Raw genomic sequence first — 15,773 nt, 5'->3', positions numbered from 1 at the left:
GAATTGTGTTTCCAATAAGCAAGCATATCAGCATTGGTCGTGATTCTGATTGAATCTGCAAAAAAATTAAAAATAAAACAGATGCCAGTAGAATTTATCAAATTATAAAAATTGTTGAGGTCTATAAGGTATGTAGCGGTCATAGCCCAGTGGGTAGGAGGTCGAATTCACTGTCGGAGGGCCGGGTTCGAATCCCAGCATGCACCTCTAACTTTCCTTAGTTACGTGCGTTTTAAGTAATTAAAATATCACTTGCTTCCACGGTGAAGGAAAACATCGTATAGAAACCAGCATGCCTGAGAGTTCTCCATAATAATCTCAAAGGTGTGTGGAGTCCACCAATCCGCACTGGGCCAGCGTGGTGGATAACGGCCTTAACCCCTTCTCGTGCCCTGGGATGGGCCGGTAATAGTTTGATATGATGGTGATGATAAAATAACCTGACACAAAAAAATATAAAGCGTTATTGGAATCGTCTAAATTATTTCGATAATAAATCGTCAATAATAGTTTATAGGAAAGAGATGCATTGCACACGAAGGAGGCCATACCAGTTCTCAACCCACGACTAACAACAAAATTACTGCAACTGAATCGACCTAAAATAAGGACAGTTGTAGGTATGATAACACTAAACAAACACCTTTCCATTTTAGGTATAACTGACAGCCCTCTCTGCAGAGCATGCATGGAGACGGAGGAAACACCGATACACGTAATGCTCCAATGCAACGGAGTAGCAGAACAACGCGCAGCACACCTTGGCTCCTCAGCAACACTCCATGAAGCACTCGGCGACCTGGGCGGCCTGCTAAGCTTTTGGAGCGAGCTCGGCTGGCTGGAGTGATCCAGCGGGGAGCCGCATCAGTGGCCATACGTACAACGGACGGTCCCAGACCAACCAAGTGCGGAAAAGGCCCAGGAACAGAAGAAGAAGAAGAAGAAGAGATGCATTGCAAATATTATCGTTATAATATTTAGGGATCAATAAGCATTTTGATTGAAATGACAATGTATGCAGAAAGGAAATTCGCTGTACTGTGCGTTCGGGATAATGCAATCAATCAATATCCAATTTATGTACGGGACCATTCCGTTATGAACATACCCGGCATTACAATATTACATGAATATTATACACCGGAATATTAGATAGGTATGTGTGCGAATTAATATTATCCTATTATAGTATTATATTCGAATGGCGAATGTTACGAATTATGGGTTAAAACGTGAAACATATTGCATTATTTGCCGGCTGCTAGTACATTATGTCGTGTTTCAAAACGCATTGAAAATAGTTTCGTTTTATTTGAACTTGCTAATATTAATAAATAAATAAATATACTACGACAATAGACACGTCGCCATCTAGCCCCAAAGTAAGCGTTGCTTGGGTTATGGGTACTTAGATGACTGATGAATATTTTAATGAATAATATACATAATTACTTACAATATATATATAAACACCCAGACACTGAAAAACTTTCATGTTCATCACACAAACATTTTCCAGTTGTGGGAATAGACCCCACGGCCTTGGAGCCAGAAAGCAGGGTCGCTGACCACTGCGCCAATCGGTTATATATTATAGTAAGCTTACGAATACTTATTTGCTTCATCTGACGTTAACATATACTTTGTTTATACAGGCTCTTTGTCTTTTGTTGGTTTTGATTCGATTTGTGGTTTCATTATTGGAGAGAAGTTGTATAACATGTATTGACGAGTTAACTGGCAGAAATCGTCACGTAAGCAAATAGTGTTATACCCCCGCCATGCAAACCCGGTTCCAACCAGCTTAGTTCAGAGGTTATCGTCAAGCACTGACTACTATAATATCTACTTGTTAACATAATCATGTTGAACGAGTCACTTGTACATTTCTACTTTTGCTATAAATAATTATCACATACGATTTATATCTTTGTACACATTACATACTTGCGGTGTCTCGTGACTCGTCTACAGATTTTACCCAACATACTAAAAGCAGTATACAACAGTATAATTACTAACTTACTACTTTACTGTAAGGGAAACACATGTGTTGATTGTGTATGACTTGTTTCTGATAGTTACAGTTAAAGAAGAACTTCATTCCTGACGGGGGTCCGAGTTAGCATAGGCACGGTATACACATCAAAGTTTCCACGCGGACAAGGACGCAAGACACAGCACCTAGGATTATGTGATAAATAAGTGTAATAAGTGTATATCATAATATATACATAGATATATATTTTCGCATATGGATTTAACAATGATTAATATAATTTGGTATCGATACCGATAATTATTTTCAAAAACCTTATCAACCTTGTCAAACCTTGTCAACATTTACTTTTGTTTGTTTTGAAGATTATAGATTGGGAAGATAATGACCAAATAAAAAACAGATGAATGATACGAGAAGGGTCTACATAATTTGGTTTCACATCTGGTAACTGAATGACTGCTTAAAAAAGAAGCGCAATACGTATGCAATGTATATTTATCGTGTGTGTATGTGAATTTCTTCATTAAATCATATTTTCATAGTGCCTGAACTGATTCAGATGTTTGCTGTAACGTTAGAACCCTTACACCGTTTATTTTAAAATTACGTTTATTGATGCTTAGCTGTATAAAATGAAAATTACAAACGCAATTTATCCTAAGAATGAAATTAAGTTTTTTATCGATTAAAACTTTTTTATTTGATGCTCTAGGTTACATAATATTTGAAATAACTTTCCTTACTATATACATCTAGTCACAAAAATATAACGCTAACTTAAATTACAGCGTCAGTAAATGACACTAGAAGCTGCAATTTAATATCTTTTTAAATTAAAAAAAGGAAAATTTTGCGAAATGAAAAAATTAATTTCATTGGCTCATTCTCATAACAAGTATTCGGCATAGGACATAAAACGAGGGAAGCTCTCAGGCAGGCAGTTAACAGACTATTATAAAATTTTATACCGGAATTTATCTCCTTTACTTAGTACCTTCTCTCAGCAACCGCAATGGTCGGACGATAATTTTAAATTGTCTGCAATCTCACGAAAAATTCACACACCATATATTCAGTGCTTTAATACTGGCGGGTCCGTCGCCCGTGTTACTAAATTACCAATACAATTACGCTGTATCTCTTAGCGGTGGTAGTTAATGCTATCATTGGTTAATTTTATTAGGTTTTAGCATATTAATTACTATGCTATTTGCTAAACACTATGTTAAATATCATATATTTATAGCTAACAAACTATTAATTAATGTATTCATATTTCATAGTATTCTGTCACATTTTAATTTGTCGAATGCTAAATTAATAATACACACTAGTAGGTATCTACGATATGAGCTTTTCAATAGGTGAGTATTCTCTATATTATCACTGATTAATATTAGCTATATTATGTTTTTTTTACATTTTCCTTTTAAATCTGATTAACAGGATGAATGAATTAATGAATGAATACACTTTTATTGTACACCACCTAAACATAACAAAAGTAAAAATTTAACAAAGGGTATACAATTTGGCGGCCTTATCGCTACATAGCGATCTCTTCCAGGCAACCAAAGGCGTTAAAAACAGCTCAAGAAGAGAGGTAGGTGGTGCATTTAACTGTACTGTGTTGCAAATAAACGTGCATATATACAAATATAATATGTACATATAACAAACTTACAATAAAATATATAGATAGTGATAATAATTAATATATACCTATATAATTAATATCAATAATAAATAAATATATACAATATTGTCAAACCACAAATAAAACAGAAGGGAATAATAGGCAAGTTAAAGATCCGCAGATGCAGACAATATATATAACTATAAAACGGCTTGCTTTCGATCATAGTCATCATAGTTTCACGAGCTCTTGCGTTTTACGATAGGAGTTTAAATTACTTAGTTATTTAAATCGTTAACAATTATAGGTAGCCAACTTGGCTAACTCTGGTCTGTTGGCCTACACAGAGCCAATAAAAAACTCATTATTTTAACTGACAACATTTCACATACAACTAAGTATGTACACATTTGGAAATCATTGCCAAGCTTTAATTAAACGTTGATGTAATCCAAATTGTAATTCAAAAAAGTGAAGTGCGCCACACAAATTAGTTGTTCATCCATATAATATAATTTAAGCAATGTTACCGGGTAAGTGCGAGTACGTGTCTTACGCGTTCAAGTTTAGCGTTACCCGGGGGAGTGCTCACTTGTTAACTTGTTTCACAGCCATGAACATCACCTCACCTGTTCTAGCACGCCCATAATATTATACGTGTCGTTTTACTTCAAACTACGAGACTATGAATGTATTGCAAAGCGTTTTCACTTTAAGCATACAAATAAGAAGATTATTTATAAGTAATGTCGACGAAGTATTGAAATTTAACTAATGTTTTACCAGCTTTCATTCGAATCTTTTCATCAGTATTATCGTCATAGGTATACAATTTTATAAACTTTTGTTCATTTTGTAGTGAGTAACATGGATTCCTTGTTCAATCATACAATATAATTTTAGTAGTGTTACCGAGTAAGTACGTGTAGTAAGTAAGTCTTACGCGTTCAAATTTAGCGTAACCCGGGGGAGTGCTCACTTGTTAACTTATTTCACAGCCATGAACATCACCTCACCTGTTCTGGCACGCCCATAATATTGGACGTGTCGTTTTACTTCAAACTATCAGTGTATTGCAATGTTCACTATAAGGCAGTATCTATCTCTAGTAGATCTTTAGTTATTCTTACAATTTATTGAAATACAAATAATGTTTTACCAGCTTTAATCCGAATCTTTTCATCAGATTCGCTGTATTACAAATACAAATTATAGACTTTTGTTTCATAATATTCAGAGTCCAGTCTTCAGTGAATCACACAGGTAGTTAATCTATTTAATGTTATGTATGAAACGTTATTGAGTTAGAGCAAGCACATATCTAAAGCGTTTAAATTTAGGGTCACCCAGGGTAGTGCTTACTTGTTCACTTATTAGACAGCCATAAACATCACCTCACCTGTTCTGGCACGTCCATAAAATAAACATTCAGTTTTACTTCAACTAGGATACTATGACTTTATCGCAAAGGGTCTTAAGATCTCTACTTTAAGATCTACTAGTAAGTAGTATTGATGATTTAATGGAACAAATATGGAGATATCAAGTAGTTTTTATCCGCTTCTATCCTAAGTCTATGATCGAACAAAGATAGTTCCACAGAAATAGTAAGTTATTCCTGTGAAGAAGCATCCTGTGTAGCCAACAACAAAGTTAATTTTATACCCACTGACATCAGTGTTTAGACCCATTAAAATCCTCTAAGCTATGTTACTTGAAACCTAATAGCAGATTTTCGCTTAAGATCAGATTAGAGGAAGCGTGCATTACTCCGGGATAAAAATGCAACTTAAGTAACATTTAACTGGAAGCATGGCCAGCCAATTAACTTATTTTCGCAATAAAAATTTTAGTAGTATCGAATGGTATCATAAAACACACCTGTAATGATTAAAAGTTGGTATATATAATTAAAACAAGTATATTCAAGGTTTCCATTTATAACAATTGATCACGAAATAATGTTTAGTTCTCTATTGTTGAAGTACAATGCAACAGATTCGTTTGAAAGCGAGTTAAATTGTGAAAAGCGCCTGTTAGGTGTAAATAGAGTCACGTAGTGTATAAGCTTCTACTATATTAGAGCTAGCGGCGACTTTCACTGCCCGACGTGGGGTTAGGTGTACGCCAAGATTTCCATTAGGTCAATATGTTTGAACCTCTACAACCAAGTCTATGTTTTTAAATCAAGTCAGCGCTGAACGTTTAAAATAATAAGATTGGAAGCATGTGAGCAACATTACCTACTGCCTTGTGTATCTTGTATTAGCATTTTTTACGTAGGTAGGTAGGTATATACGAGCGCTTGACTGCAATCACACCTGATCACTTACCGATGATACCTATTGACTCTTAATTTTAAGGTACTGGGGAAAATGGAAGCTGGAAGGGCATTCCAGATCCTTGCGGTGCGACTCAGAAACGAAGATGCAAAGCGCCTCGTACGCGTCTATGGTATATTACCATGTCCAATTGCTGCCGTTAATTATATATTACCGTTATTTTGTACGTAGGACAGGGTCCCAGTTATTATAAATAAAGACTTGAATAATCTTAAAAAACAGTCAACTTAATTCACAGTCTTCGCTCTAAATGCCTCTTCTCTATAAGAGAGAAGGCCAAACCCAAGAGTTGGGCAGTAAACAAACATCATTAGTCGTCCACATTCTTAAATTATTTATTTAAAGTAGTTCAGTATATAAGTTTATTTCTAGATCATGAGATCGGTCCTAGACAACAGTTCTATTGATGTGGCAACGAAATAAAAATTATATTGAATCTAATAATGCTGCATAGCTAGAAAACTGTGTCGTGTGCTAAGCCACTGAAAAATCCTCATATAATTTTAACATAGAAATTCCAGCAAAGCGCCTCCTCCCAAAATCTACAGATTGATATGAGTAGTGCTATCATTTACTTCTCTTCCTTCTAGATAAGACTGGTACTACTAAATAAATTAAACTAAATTCGGGAATATATCTCTTAGTAAGCATCAGTCATATTTCTGCTCTATTAGAGGTTTCATTTCAATTGTTACATATTCTGCTTGTTTCGAAGTCTAAGATATCCTGACGTCTGAATTCTGTATTAAAAATTGTTTTTTAACATGAATTTATTTGAATTTTTCATATAGCTTTTAATGGACGGCCGATTGGCGCAGTTTGCAGCGACCCTGCTTTCTGAGTCCAAGGCCGTGAGTTCGATTCCCACAACTGGAAAATGTTTGTGTGGCGAGAATGAATGTTTTTCAGTGTCTGGGTGTTTATATGTATATTATAAGTATTTATGTATATTATTCATAAAAATATTCATCTGTCATCTCAGTACCCATAACACAAGCTACGCTTACTTTGGGGCTAGATGGCGATGTGTGCGTTGTCGTAGTATATAAATTATTAATTTATTATTTAATGAGTTTTTCAAGGTTATTTATTTTTATGTTTTAATCAAAATGCCCTTACAGCATTCTCAATGCCCTTTTGTACACAGATACATGAAGTCATCAGTTTTGGTTCTCGATATTTAAACTTACCTTACCACCCGGCAACAACAACAGGTTGAGTCAGCTCTTGCACGACTTAATGAAATCCTAGCCGATTTAATGAATAATCTTCATATTTTTTTGTTATGACTATCCCTGCGGTATTAACTAACACTAAACACAACACTTTGTCTATAAAGTATACGATAGTAACATATAAACTAAAGTAAATAAATTAGATATTGTTGCAAATTCTGTTGTGCACAAACGAAATTAAATTGACGAAGTCTTTATGTAATACAATGTTCCCCGCATAAAACGACATCAACATTTTTTACTATGCCATTTGAGTTTAGTCGAGAGGTGCAGTTTGAACATTTGAACTTGGTTCTATTAAGCTTGGCTTTCAAAGCGATGTCGGTGAAATAATTAATCAAAATGCTCATCACACAAAGCGGCCCAAGACCGTGTATTCTGGAACTCCCTACAAAAGACCTAGGTCCAGCAGTGGACGTCGCTTGGTTGACATGATGAAGTTTTTTTTCATGATTTGAATTCCATACTAATTTGACCGATTGATGAACTCTGTACTAGCGTTAGTTGACTTGAAAACTTTAAACAGGTACATTTACTTTTTCTTCGCTGTAGTCGCAACGTATATGTACGATGAGGTTTAAATAAATGTCAATTTTTGTGTTTAAAAATTTAGCTAATAATTATTTCAACATACTATATATATAATACTATAAGACTTTTAAAGGGTAACGGAACGCGTTGCAATGCGTTGCAGTTCAAAAATTATACAGAGTTCTTGCCTACGTTCTTCTTTTGAGTTTATTACGGGTTTTGCAAATCCGTTTGTTTTCTGGGATAAAAAGTAGCCTATGTTACTCTTCGTCTTTTCAACTAAATCTATGCCAAAAATCAAGTTAATTGGTTGCTTAGTTAGGGCGTGACGGAAGGATAAACAAGCAAACAAACAAAAACACTTTTTCGTTTATTTTCACAAATATTTCGCCTTAGTAATAAGGAAGCATGGATTTATTTTAGCTAGTAAACTTTGTACGGTCGATCACGACAACAGCCGCAGCCGGCGTCACTCGCTACCGTGTGTAACAACCCTATAGTTTAAAATTGTTTATAGGAAAAGTAATAAGACGTTTTACTTAATCATACCCATTCCCGGACCACTACAAGGCACGGGTCTCCTCCCACAGGAAGATGGGGTTAATGCTGTAGTCCACCGAGCTGGCACTGCGGATTGGTCGAAAAATTTTGTATACTTGACTTTAAATAGTGAGCTCAAATATATATGCTGTAGACCTCTTTCGCGCTCTGGTCTTATAAGTGGCAGGCCCTGGGTTCCGCTAAGAGATTTGAAGCTCCTGTGCGATGCCACTTAGAAACAGATTAGGGGTATTTGCTTAATATACCTGCTGTACCCCCATGCAGACTAAACTATATGTGGGCTAAGAAAGCAATACCCCTTATATGGTATTACCCCTTATAATAAACTGATGGACGTGAGTTATTATCTATTCGTTAGTATTCGAGTAAGGCGGTATTTCGGTAGGTTTTTTATCATTGAGCTATTTCAGTAACTCTCATAGGATCTCTAGCAGTTTCATCAGTAATCATAAAGTAGCTTTAAGGATAAATTATACTTGATCGTATCGAGAGCTATGCTACGAGATATATTATCGTTAGTGTTAAACTAAGGCGGTATTTCAGTAGGTTTGTAGGTTCGGGGTTGAATTCAACCTTGAACTCTCACGTCCCGTAGTATATTTTATATCCACCGCCGACTGCAGCTGTGTTACCCGTTGAGCTATTTCAGTAACTCTCATAGGATCTCTATTAGTGTTATATTCTGATTTCATCAGTAAGCACGTAAAGTAGCTTTAAAGGTATATTTATGCTAGATCGTGTTGAGAAGGAGCTATGCTAGGAGATATTATTGTAGTCTCGAGCCTCGATCAAAGCACGGACGCTTCACTTTGTAGAATAAACTGGTTCAAATTAAATATTTGTGATGGTTAGGATTCGTGTCTGGGCCTGTTCCCACCACAGTCTTGCATAAATTATACTTTAATCGGTACTTAATAATAGGTAAGAATAGTTAACTTAATATTATTATTATTAAGAACTATAAGGGTAGGGTGGTAGATGAAATGAAACAACTGGTTATTGTTTGAACAATGTCCATATTATATTTATTACCACATACACACGGCACGATGTGAACCTTGTCTTAAATCATTGTATTATAATAGGTATATGTACATTGCACAATGTGTATACATACATCGCCATACACGCGCGCCCCAAGAGGCTGTATGATTATATATCTCATAGTATTATGTACGTTATAATAATGTAATATTCCAATAAGTTAAAGTGCACTGGTGCACGAAATCGGGGCGGCGGGCATACACACCGCTTTTTACAAAATGTTTGATATTATCATTATTTTAATAAAGAGATGCCGTAAAAACTAATTTATTCATCAATACGATTTATATCCATATTGTATACAGATTCATGTAACATATTATACACGAAGAAATGACGAAAATAATGCGCCGACGCCGCGACGATTTGTCGCGGCCCGTTCGCCTATCGTTATCTCCATTCTCTAATATTTTAAATGTACATGACACCAAATTCGAACGTATATAAATCCAAATTTACTTTAATGTAAAATCTTAGGTAATTGATTTTTATTGCTATAGAAAATCAGTCAGCACGCGAAGCACGTAATCGAGAAGTAACCGCGAGAACGAAACCAAGCGGGCGGCGTTGCGCGGGGCGGGAGGGATGCCGGAAGCGAGTGTTGAGAGCGCCGGCGGGCGCCGCATCTGCCTTTGCGTCGTCTCGCCTCATCTCGCAGAGGCAGGCGCGGCGACTCCGCCTCAGCCCGCCTTTAATTCTCAAACGCTATTCTCACAGACACGCTCTGATGCTGCATGATGCAACCGATCGGTTGAAGTCGGTTCGTGTGGAGCCAATGCGCGTCCGGTCCTACGCGAATAACTATACCTTTGGTCCTTGAAACATTAAGTTGGCCAATGCCGAGTATGCAAAGCTACTGATCTAAGGCCGCCTCGGCGACTCTACGAACTTTACCAGTCTGTCACTTTATTAGATTAAAATTAATTATTATCTTTATTAACGATATAAAGTACATAGTGTAAAATAATGTAGAATGTTATTATACAAAATATAATAAATTATTTTTTTTATTAATTTTTTACTTAGATGGATATTATACGATAAGTCGCAGTGTTGATCACATAACGAATTTTTAAAATAAATTTGAGATCTCGCTTATTAATATTATTACGTAGTCTTTATTTGATATAGAAAACATTTCTAAAATGGCGACTGAAAATAATAAACTAACGCGTGAAACGAACAAGCGAGAATGTGGCGGCTGCGGTGGCGACAGTGATTCTAGACTAAAAAATGCCTCAAGTTATACGACCGGTCACGATCGAGATCACGCATCTTCCTTGGAACAACAGTTTTTCTAACGAATTGACTGATTGGATTTTCCGACGCATTTCGGTGATCAATTCCAAGAATAGGTACTAACAATAAAAGGCAATACAATTTCATTCTAATTAAGAGCTGTTGTGAACAAAATATCGTTGTAAATGTCAGTCTAATGCACACCGAGCCGCGGCTATCTACACGCGGGCCATACCCAGGTTACTGAAAGAATCTATTTATTCATTTAAAATGATTGAATTTCATCAATAACACCAAATTTTATGCCCAAAATTGAATTTTATTTTTGAGTCTTATTTCATACATATTGCTTGGCAATACATTATTAATATATATTATAAGTGTGTACCTTAAAATCATTTAGAATGATAATAATTATACGCATAAAATAAAATACAAATTATTATAAAGAATGACCCGCGTGTGCCCTAGGACTAACGAAACAAGCTCACAAACCGTATCAAAAAAACCATAACAACAACAATGAAACTAATATATCTGTAAAGCTAATCCTGATTGTAGCTCGAATGAGTCTAAGATTACCGATCAGATGTTATCGACTAATACGTTTTTACACATGCGGCTAACTATTTATATACAATAGTAATTGTCATTGTGTCGTCTCGGTGCAGTCGCGGCGAACCGATGGCTTCTCACGAACGAGCGAAACGAACGTCTCTCACTATATTATGTATGTTTTGTACTCGAACTCGCACGGGGATAAGCGGCCGTGTACGCTTTTCCTACATTAAAAAGGTCGGTAAGAAAATATAATTATAGTGAGGATGTAAGAGTGAATGAGACGGCCGACGGCGGCTCGGAGCGCACGCGCCGCCCCGCCGTCGGTCTGGGCCTAACAATTATAACATTTCATCGTAATAATTAAATATTCTAAGAAAAATGTCTTAAATACCTATAACACCGTAAATATAAAACAAATAATTACGTTAATTTGTTAGGTATGATATCGATTTTCCGACCGTCTTATAATAGACCCACACCTTCGATTTATTATCAATTTCCTAGCTAACGTTTAACAACATAATAGCGGTCGCGTCCTGCGGGGTGGTGGTGCGCGGAGCAGAGCCGCGGCTCGCGGGAAGCGCCGCGCGCGGAGCGAGCGAGGCTCGGGAGCGCGCGCACTCACGTAGCGAACGATGTTTCGGCACGAATAAACAAAAAAAAACGCGAAGCGAGCGCGCCGCCTTATGACGGGCACGTTCCTTTTAACACTCCATTATTCAATTAACTACATACTCATAAGTAATAAATTACCTTTAAAAAGAATATTGATTTATTTCGTATCATTTTCAATATTTTTGTAACAGGAAACATTTATATTTATAACGTATTTATATAATAATAGCATTTAAAAGATTGTTCATTATTATTACCTAAAATTTAATATCTAGATTTATAATATTAATGTTTAATTGATGTTGGTAATGAGTAATAATAGTAAATAACGAATGGTTGCAACCGAGTGCACGTGTGTGTAGCGAGTGAGAGACGCAGGCGCAGCACACCCAACACCCGCTTGGCATACCAGACACCCGAGGGCGGGTCGCGCCTTTCCGAGGTTGGACGCGCTTCGCTTGCGTGCCTTACTCCTAACTGCTGCAAACTAGACAAAGTGGTCAAAATTTTTCCAGTACCTAACGAATATGATTAATGAATTGACTTTTTATTTTACTCTATTACCTCGAACCTGCGCACTTGTTTTTGATTTTAATATCCCTGTCTTTGGTTTATTGAAAAGTTAGAATCGTCTTTATCGTTTTTTCTGTATGAAATTTTTTAATGTGTATTTTAATTCTGATTAAAATTTTATATACGACTAAGTACTGTGTGACTCCGCGTTTCTGCTGGAGCCGCAAATATTTTCAACAGTGGTCTTATATTAAGGTAAATACAAGTAAGAAACAATGAAATATTAGTTACGTAATGCACAAAAATGTTATTTATTATAATTACAATACCTACTTTCAAAGGTACAAGATAGAAATGAATTATTATCTTAATGCGATGAGAGATATTCTGAAATGTACCGACTTAGCTTTCCAAAATGTCCTTATGAAAATCGTAAATATGATCATGTTATCCTTAGGATAAAATTTTATATCATAATACATATTATTAATATTAAGAAAGTATGTATACGCATAACTAACATAGTCTTATAGGGAAGTAATCCAGAATTTTCTACAGAAACAGAATAGCCGCTCATAGATGTGATTTTATACAATTCGAATTAGGCGAAAATAATTACATTCATAGGTAAAATATGCGAAATATGTATTAGTATAGTAATTATGTTAATATTTGACATTAATATTAAAAATAGATAGAATAAAATATGTGTTGGTGGACGAGCGAGATAGCGCGCGGCGATCGCGCGGTCGCGTACCGCGTTATTGTCTCCGGAGTGTTCGCCGGCGCCGGACCAGCCTCTAACACCCTATTCCGCTACCGACCGACAACTCTGTACACGCGGAGCTCGAGGGCGAACACGCGTCTCGCACTCTCAGCCCGATGCTCCGCAATCGGCTCCTACTGACGCTCGAAACTCTTAAATATAAAAGCTCACTACCGAAAAATTTTTAGTACGCGAAACACTTGAACGCTGGATGCGATTCTTAAATGCCACGGAACCGATCCTCTATGAATAACTCAAACGACTCGCGAATGGAAAAGTTGACATGCAATTACACCTTAAATTGTAATTTAACTATGAATAATAAAATATTTTAAGATATACCTCCCTGCAATCGAATCGTCTAGATGATCTTTATATATTACGAAATGTATTTTTTTTGTAGTTTAATCGTTTATATTGACAACACATCTACGGTACAGTCGAAGCGAGAATAATTTGAAAAAATACCTGTTTAATCAATAGACTATCTCTCGTTCACACGACAAAAAGTAGATTATCATTATTTACAATAGACAAGGTGTCAAAGTTTAAGGGGTAGGGATCGAGGTCGGGTCGTGGGGTTGGGAGAGTTGGGATTGGTGGTGTTGGGTTACGGTGTGAGGTTGAGATGCCGCGGTCGACGGATCGGTCCGCGCGGTGGCCGGACGGATTACACGACCGTCGCCGATGCGGCGCGTGGCTAGCGGCCGCAGCGGATGCGAGCGCTGTCCGCCGGCGCCGGCTGGTGTTGGCGCTAGTGGTCGGGATGGTGTTGCGTTGGTGTTGTACGCGTCGCCACGCCGCTCGCCACCTGTGTAAACAAAATATTATCTGTACGTTGTAGTTATACGTTTGCATGCTCGCAATTGTGGATTCTTCTTCGAGTATTGCTACACTGTAACGTAAAAGTAAGTAAATTAGAAGTAATCTTACTAATTTTAGAGTTGCAAATTCGCAAACTAGTTTTTACCCAAATTGCTGAATAAGTTTGGGATGAATTTGTCATTAAGTTCAAATTTATGAACCTTGTTTCATTATTAGTCATTAAGTTCTTAATTTAATTGATTTTGAATAAAATTGGACTCATATTTCTTAATTTAACGCTAAAAATCGTCGACATTGTTATTAGCGACTCTGAAATGAGTAATATTACGTCCATATTTGTTATAGTGTATCGAGAAAATAGCTTGAAAGAGCAAATGCGATTGTGCAAATTCTGGAATTTTATACACGTGTTCAACAAGATCTATAATTGTATAAAAATACATACATACATTACCATCTTCTGTAGCAGTCAGATAAAAAAATACTTAACCAAAAGATTCAACTAGATTGATTTTACAATGTGTTGTCAGAAAATCGTGTAATTAAAGTATATACTATCCATCATTTTACTAAGTGTGTATTTCTGCCTTCACCACAAGTGCTTCCTTTCTTTAAGGATTTTGTAATTTATCAAATTCTTTGTTAAGAATTATTCATGAATACCGCAATGTAGTTTAGTCGTACAGTTTTTACATCGCCACGAGAATTTTACAAAGCTTAGCCGTTGTAAAGAGTATTGTTCAAGTTAATTAAATAAAAGCACGACGTAATAGTCTTGCTTATAGCGGTATTGTTAATCTTAAAGCACTATGTAAACGTTTATTACGAACCACTTGAACGTTCATATTTGCGAGGGCAACAATTACACACGCCACGTTTTAAAGCACCATTACACGTAACGACATTTTAATTATGTATGCCGAGACCGCACTATAAAAAATAATACTCACGTTAAATATTGTGCTATAACACTTTCAATGATAACCGTTGGTGAAAGCCGCAGGAATCAAGGGTCCCTGTAATTTTAAAAATAGGCAAAATAAATCACTTGAATTGTTGTGTTTAACCTGGTTATTGAGTATTGATACAAATTAATAAATACAGCTAACGATAGGAAATGAAAGAATCGGTTCGCTTAATACCATTTAAAAATTGTTTAAAATCCAATACCGGCTCACTACAAGAAATGGGTTTTCTCTCAGATTAAGAATGCAATGTGCTGCTAATATACTTTAGTTACAGTAGTTTTATAAAGTGGGTAAATAATTAAACTTTTGATAACTATAAAATCTGCCAAATATTTTATTAAATTTATTAGGATTTTTTCAAATGCGCTAATAATTATTATTTAATTAATAAATAGTTTAAAAGAAACAATTAAAATTATATTTGATTCACAATCAATGTTCATGAACTGAGTTGGTGGGTATTTTGATATAATGGACTCGAGCCATATAAAAATACCTTTTCTACCAATTTCCTTTATAGTTAAAGCAAAAGAAATTTTATAATTCCGTAATGCTAGATGTGCGTGCTGAGGATCGAAATACCTTCAAAATACTAAAATTCTGACCACTAGGCACTCACGGTTTTGAGCAGCGCTATTCAAAGTTAAAGGGCTATAATTAAATGGTACAGCGTTCGACTGAACATTAACTTCTTCTGGGGCAGATTTAAAGGTAGTAAGTTTGGAGTTCGCAGTCGATAGAGCGGTAGCGAGCTGAGCGGCCAACAAAATAAAAACAGCAAGTGGATGAGTTAGAGAGGCGCGCGACCGCTCGGCAGCGGTAATTACACCGCTTGTTCTCCTTGATTTACGGTTATTGCCCGTAGGGGCATTCCCGTTACCTAATAAGACCGTTTTACACCCTGGAACCACATGAGCCACGCTCGCAGCCGTCCG

The 15,773-nt window shown here is 36.2% G+C and overlaps 1 protein-coding gene across 3 annotated transcripts in view; it reads right to left on the bottom strand.

Moving 5' to 3' along the window:
* Positions 1-12,049: 12,049 nt before the first annotated feature.
* The window catches only part of LOC120624201 (RNA-binding protein Musashi homolog Rbp6), a 692,918-nt gene continuing 689,194 nt past the window's right edge, over positions 12,050-15,773 (bottom strand). For all 3 annotated transcript variants that reach the window (XM_039890595.1, XM_039890597.1, XM_039890596.1), the window contains 2 exons: positions 14,821-14,886; positions 12,050-13,856 (listed from right to left, as the gene is read on the bottom strand). In XM_039890595.1, coding sequence (XP_039746529.1) covers positions 14,845-14,886 — 42 coding nt within the window. In that variant the 3' untranslated portion in view covers positions 12,050-13,856; positions 14,821-14,844. The remainder of the gene's footprint in view (positions 13,857-14,820; positions 14,887-15,773) is intronic.

The sequence above is a fragment of the Pararge aegeria genome, chromosome 6 (genome assembly GCF_905163445.1).
Source record: "Pararge aegeria chromosome 6, ilParAegt1.1, whole genome shotgun sequence".
NCBI lineage: Eukaryota > Metazoa > Arthropoda > Insecta > Lepidoptera > Nymphalidae > Pararge > Pararge aegeria.
This window is presented reverse-complemented; position numbering and strand designations above follow the sequence as displayed.